General features: G+C 39.4%; 1 protein-coding gene across 1 annotated transcript in view; it reads left to right on the top strand.

The window, feature by feature from the left end:
- Positions 1–269: 269 nt before the first annotated feature.
- The window catches only part of LOC106880814 (FACT complex subunit SSRP1), a 25,454-nt gene continuing 18,580 nt past the window's right edge, over positions 270–7,143 (top strand). Inside the window, exons 1-3 of the mRNA XM_014930940.2 lie at positions 270–287; positions 3,726–3,911; positions 5,019–5,124. Of these exons, the coding sequence (XP_014786426.2) occupies positions 270–287; positions 3,726–3,911; positions 5,019–5,124 (310 nt within the window). The remainder of the gene's footprint in view (positions 288–3,725; positions 3,912–5,018; positions 5,125–7,143) is intronic.

The following is a 7,143-nucleotide window of genomic DNA, read 5'->3' as shown; positions in this document are numbered from 1 at the left end:
GTAGTTACTTCCCTTTACAATCTGAGTTCGAATTTCGGCGAGATCAACATTGTCTTTTACCGTTCTTGGGTTGATAAAATAAAGTACAAATCAAGCAATATATCCAAGAAGAGAATGGAATTATATAATCGACAAATCCCATTGTTAATCCTCAATCCCGAATAACTCCATTATTGTTTGTTGTTAATCACTTCAAACAGAAGTACATGTGGCTGGAGAATTCACACACGATACAATTAGGTTTATGCTGTATTTTGGCTTATAGTATTATGTCTGTGAATGATCTGGTAAACAAACAATCCTATGCAGACTAGCTGTGGAATTTCTTGTTATGTTTTTTGTTGCTGTATTTTCCGTCATTTTATGAATATCCCGACGATCCTTCGATATTAGTCCACAGGGTGTCGGGATGAGGAAATGTCGTTATTCACCCACTTTTTCAACCTAACCGCTTTATATCATGATGAAAGGCTGTGTGTAGGGTAATGACGTCATGTATCAATACCGAAGGATTGTTGATATCCCTCATTCTAAAACCCATGTAATTCGCATTCAAGAGAATTTTTTTTTTTTTTTTCAAAAATCTGTGCTCTTTAATCCCCACCCACCAATCCTTCATTGAACCTTCAGAATACCCTCCTCCACCATCCATATTTTTTTCCGTTTCTTCTTTTGTCATTTAATCATGACACATTCCGATGGCGTGGGGAGTTATGTTTCAAAAACAGAGATGTTTTTGCAAAATGTTTTCATGCGAAATTTAGAATGTAAGGAATTATGAAACAACAAAAATTTCCCCCAAGAAATTTCAGTTTATGCTTGACAGCTATTTCGAAATCCATCGAATTTTCTATACCGTTTTCTTGTTAGTGACGTTGGAGTATTTAAAAACAATATTATGACAAAAGGATTCCTATCTCCTCTTGTATGTATTTGTTGTGCAGCACCTTGGACAAGTATCTGCTACTATAGCGCCGGACCAACTAATACCTTGTGAGTGAATTTGGTAGACAGAAACTGCATGGAAGCCCATTGAATGTGTATGTGTGTGTGTGTATATACATACAGTGGCAGGTGCAGGGGTGTTGAGCTGTTGCAAATATAATAAAATTGTTATTTTATTTCCAGCAGTTTCTACTGTTTCATATGTAAATGGTCTTCTACAACAAAGAATACATAAAAATGGGTCCATTTGTTACAAATTGTGATTCCCACCTTATAAAGTTTTGGGGAACACCCAAAACAAAATCCTGGATCTCCACCCACTGAAATATATGTGTTGTTAAATGTTTTAATTCGGTTTGTTTTCCTCGCATACTGTTTTTCTCTGTTATATTGGTGCACTACGGTGGATTATTTAAGACTTGGCTCTTATTTCTAGCAGGTAGATGCTCATTAAGCATCATTACGATATTTCATAGCTCGATAAAGCTATCATAACTGCATTCCACCAATGCTACTACTGGTGATATCATCAAATTCTGAATTTATCCACAGATGATATGAACAGTAGTGACATCTAACTTCAAATCTCAGTGTTTGAATATTTCATTTATATATATATATATATATATATATATATACATATATATATAAAAGTGTGGAGTGAAAGTGCTTGAAGAGGCCAAGGTAATGAATGCAAGACTTGAGATTTTTAAAGAAGAGCTTTATGATCGAGAAGGTGAATCACAATGACCTTTTTGTGCGCACATTTTATGACAGGCCATGCCTTTCCTTTGCTGAGCTCAAATCTCATTTGCAGACCCATGAAAAACGAACCTCCACGAATTATTCTGCCTATATGTCTGTGCACACCTTTCAATCCAATGTATGCCATACGGTCTGCCTGAAAAGACATCTTAAGATCCACAAGGATCAGAACTTAACTGCGGCTATTAGTGGTCCAAATTGGATATGCAATCTATGTGGGTGTCTTTTCAAAACATTGTCTGGTTTAATAAGCCACATCAGACGCCATGATGGATCTAAGGTGTAGGTACAGGAGGTGGTCACACTCCGCATAAGATGTAGACAGCACCATATGTACCCACCACATACTATTTGACAATTGGTGTTGGTTTGTTTACATCCCAGAACTTAGTGGTTTAGCAATAAAGAAACAAATAAGTGCCAGGTTTTGAAGAATAAATGTACCAAGGGTCATCATCATCGTCGTTTAACGTCCGCTTTCCATGCTAGCATGGGTTGGCCGATTTGACTGAGGACTGGTGAAACCGGATGGCAACACCAGGCACCAATCCAATATGGCAGAGTTTCTACAGCTGGGTGCCCTTCCTAACGCCAACCACTCAGAGAGTGTAGTGGGTGCTTTTACGTGTCACCTGCACGAAAACGGCCACGCTCGAAATGGTGTCTTTTATGTGCCACCCGCACAAGAGCCAGTCCAAAAGGTGAAAGATGCCTATTATCATCATCACCATCATTTAATACCCATTTTCCATGCTGACATGAGTTGGATGGTTTGACAAGAGCTGGCAAGTCAGAGGATTGCACAAAATGTCAGTGTCTGCTTTTGGCAGGGTTTCTACAGCTGGGTGCCCCTTCTTAATGCTAACCACTCAGTGTACTAGGTGCTTTTTATGTGGCACTGATACCAGTGATGTCACCAAGTAATTTGCAAAACCCCTACACACAACAAAGCGGTTGCAAGTATTGAAGGAAGTGGCTTTATATCAGCTAATGAGAAGTTAAAGTATGATAGGGAAACAAGAACAGATGTCTAGTTGTAGAGGAAAGATGTGCCCTCGAGTTACTAGGTGTTTGCTCTGTGGTAAAAAGCTGGCTTCCCAGTCACATGGTTCCAGGTTCAGTCCCACTGCATGGCACCTTAGGAAGTGTTTTCTATCAGGTCATCCCATAAGTTCTGTCTGAATTTTGAATAAAGAGAACAAGTAATCAAATGTTATATTTAATTGAAATTTAATCATCAATGTACTTTCCTGATTATCTATGACTTCCTTCCATCTATTTACCAGCTTTTTAATCCCATCAATGTAAAACTCTTTTGGTTTCAAAGCGAAGAACTGAAATGTCAGTTTTGACCTCTTCCTGGCTTTTGTGAAAGTTATGTTCCCCAAATGATTCTGTAAACTATTAAACAAATGGTAGTCTGAAGGAGCAAGGTCAGGAGAATAAGGTGAATGAGGAATTTTTTCCCAACCAAGCTCTTCGATCTTCTGTGATGTGTTCTTTGCAGTGTGGGTTCGCGCATTGTCCTGATGAAACATTGATTCACTAAAGCGGGTCTTTTTTTCTTCAAAGCTTGGTTCAAATGTTGTAATTGCTGACAGTAGACTTGAACATTGATTGTTGCATTAGGTGGTAACAATTCAAAGTGAATTACTCCTTTGCAATCCCACCAGATAGAGAGAAGAACCTTTTTCCCATGAAGCTCCCTTCTTGGTTGAGACCCAACTATACTCTAGCTGAAAAATATAGTATACCTCATAAGTAATATAAACATCCTAAATTCAGTGGTGGCGTTAATGGAGATGTTACACCTTAATTTAATGTGTTAAACTTATCTTTTATTAATGTATATCAAATTATACATAGATATATATACAAGATTTACACAGATATAAGAGTTAGAACATGTGGTCTGCCCACAGACATTTTCATTGGAAATTTTTGCCCGCCACACTAAAACATTTCCCCACCTCTGGACTAAAAGGGTTAATGCAATCTCATGTTTTGTTGTTTAGAATCCTGGAAAATTAAAACTTCAAAGAGAAAATGTGGTGTTCAAGAACTTAAAGACTGGTAAAGTCGATCAATATTCAAGCAGTGATATTGAGTCTGTCTGTTGGCTGAAACGTGCCTGCGGTAATTGCCTCAAGATCATACTTCAAAGTGGAATAATACACCGCTATGATGGAATACGAGAAACAGTAAGTTTATATTATTTTTATTATTATTTAACTATTGTTTATGTTAGTTTGTATCAGGTGTGGGTTCGGATGCTGGGCAACCAACTCCCAAAGACGGTTTTCTTCAGTAGATCAAGACTTGAGGTAGGCCTTGTGGACATCCAAAGCTTCATCTCCATGATCGTCTTGAGCAGTTTCTCATTTTCTGCACTGTCACCCCCAATCAGTTTGTGGCACTGCCTGTTAATCAAAAGGCTTCGAAATCTGTATGATACTGGTGTAGAGAGCTTCCAAACCAGATACTAGAGAGAAGAGAGGAGGAGATATCATCATCTACTCCCTGAGGCTGTTGTTCAGTCTCAACATCAGGAGAGAGGAGGTGATGACTGGCAGTGCAGAAAAAGGATAAAGAGCAGCAAAATAATACTAAAAGTGTAGGTCAGTATTTCTCAATCATTTCTTATCTTTGGACCCCCTTTTTTTTTTTATATATTTTAATCTGGTGGATCCCCCCCAATCACCATTTGATATTTAAAAACTAGTTTTATAAATACTTCTTTCAAATTCCCATCTTGTTTTTCACCCCTGCTGGTGGCACATGAAAAGCACTGTCCGAACGTGGTTGATGCAAGGCCCGCCTGACTGGCTCCTGTGCTGGTGGCATGTAAAAAGCACCATCCAAATGTGGCTGATACCAGTACCCCTTGACTGGCTCTCGTGCCAGCGGCATGTAAAAAGCACAAACCAAACGTGGCCAATGCCAGTAACCACTGACTGGCCCCTGTGCTGGTGGCACGTAAAAAGCACTCTGAACATGATCGATGCCAGGCCCGCTTGGCTTGATGGGTCTTCTGAAGCACGACATAATGCCAAAGGTCTTGGTCATTACTTCCATGAGGCCCAACACTTGAAAAGAACTCAGCCACTTTGCCTTTGTGAGGCCCAATGCTCTAAAGGTGGTCTATACGTGCCACTGGCACAAATGCCTGTTACGTAACACCAGCATTGGCTTGATGGGTCTTCTCAATCAAATATATTCATAGATAATTTGTTAGCAAAATATTCAAGACATAAGCCAATAAATGTGATATATATATATCTTTGACATTGCTTTCTGGTTTTGTTCAGGAATACGACAAATTGTCATCATTTGTTATGAAACATTATGATACCACCTTGGAGAAAATAGATTGTTCTGTTAGAGGCTGGAACTGGGGTGTGACCCGTTTTAGAGGTGAGTTTTTTTTTTTGTTTGTTTTATATTTCTGATACGAGTTGTAAACTTCCAGATTTTTGCAGTTAATTTTTTTCAATTTCTACCCATTTTTTTTTTATTTGTTTATCTTTTTTTTTTTTTTTTTTTTTTTTTTTTTTTTTTTTTTTTTTTTTTTTTTTTTTTTTTTTTTTTTTAAGAATTTTAATTTCCAGAATCTAAAATAATTGTTTTCAGTTTTGTGAAGGCACGTAGCCTGGTGGTTAGGGTGTTGCACTCAGAATCACTAGATCATGAGTTCAATTCCTGGACCAAGTGATGCCCTCTGTTCTTGAGCAAAACACTGCATTTCATGTTGCTTTAGTCCAGTATTCCCAAACTTTTTCAGGCTGCCATCCCCTTGGTACCCTGGCCACATTCCTAGTACTTCCTCTCCCTCCCCACCACAAATATAGAATCATTAGCACGCCAGGCGAAATGCTTAGCGATATTTCATCTGCCGCTACGTTCTGAGTTCAAATTCCGCCGAGGTCGACTTTGCCTCTTTCATCCTTTCGGGGTCGATTAAATAAGTACCAGTTACACACTGGGGTCAATGTAATCGACTTAATCCCTTTGTCTGTCCTTGTTTGTCCCCTCTATGTTTAGCCCCTTGTGGGCAATAAAGAAATAAATATAGACCACTTCCTGCAGCAAATTCAAAACAACTGTATTTCCAAATAAAACTTAAACCTAATTAACGTATTAATATTTTAAATTTTACATCTGTCACCCCATTTTGGCCACCCCGTGATCATCCTCATGGATCTTTCCACTGCCCCCAAGGGTCAGTACTTCCCACTTTGGGAAACACTGCTCTAGTTTACTCAGCTATAAATGAGTAACTCTGACAGACTAGCTTTCAATCAGGGAGAATGTTGACCTGCTTGCCTAATCAAGCTGTTGTTGTTGTTGTTGTTGTTGGCACTCCGTCACTTACGACGTCGAGGGTTCCAGTTGATCCGATCAACGGAACAGCCTGCTCGTGAAATTAACGTGCAAGTGGCTGAGCACTCCACAGGCACGTGTACCCTTAACGTAGTTCTCGGGGATATTCAGCGTGACACAGTGTGACAAGGCTGACCCTTTGAATTACAGGAACAACAGAAACAGGAAGTAAGAGTGAGAGAAAGTTGTGGTGAAAGAGTACAGCAGGGTTCGCCACCATCCCCTGCCAGAGCTTCGTGGAGCTTTAGGTGTTTTCGCTCAATAAACACTCACAACGCCCGGTCTGGGAATCGAAACAGCGAGTCCGCTGCCCTAACCACTGGGCTATTGCGCCTCCGCCTAATCAAGCTAAAACAATGCAAAAACGCATTGTGACCAGCGATGTATAACAACATCCAAGTGTCTGGTTGATGATGCAATTTTTAGTTTTAATATTAGTAAACAATTTGGGGTTTTTTATATTTGGTTTGCAAGATTCTTGATGTGAACTCAATGGAGTACCAAGGGCATGTCGTTAATGCAGTTGAAAAATGGTGGCAAAGGGACTGATTGATTGACCAAATGATTAATCAAATGATCAATTAGTTAAATGGTTAACCAATGGGCAAATAATCCTTTTTACTACAGGCACAAGGCCTAAAATTTGATGGGGGGGGGAGTAAGTGAATAACATTTACCCCCAGTTTTCAGCTGGTACTTATTTCATTATCCCCAAATGGATGAATAGTAAAGTCAACCTCAGTGGAATTTGAACTCAGATTGTAAAGATGGACGCAATGCCTTTATGCATTTTGCCTGGCGTGCTAACAATTCTGCCAGCTCACCACCTTGACAAATACAATTCTCTTTTCACAATCTCATGAGCTTTCCACCCCACTCATCCTCTCCAATCCTTGCTTCCATTTATATACAGCTCCCAGTAAATTGAGTGTACTCCACCGCATCACATTATTCTCCATCTTCTCTTTTCTCTCGCTGTCCTGAAGTATCGCATTCACTGAAAAACTCCTGTTTCTGTCCCTCTATTCACACTCTAACCTTTCATCACTTGGC

This window comes from Octopus bimaculoides, chromosome 6, assembly GCF_001194135.2.
Source record: "Octopus bimaculoides isolate UCB-OBI-ISO-001 chromosome 6, ASM119413v2, whole genome shotgun sequence".
NCBI classification, from domain to species: Eukaryota; Metazoa; Mollusca; class Cephalopoda; order Octopoda; family Octopodidae; genus Octopus; species Octopus bimaculoides.
This window is presented reverse-complemented; position numbering and strand designations above follow the sequence as displayed.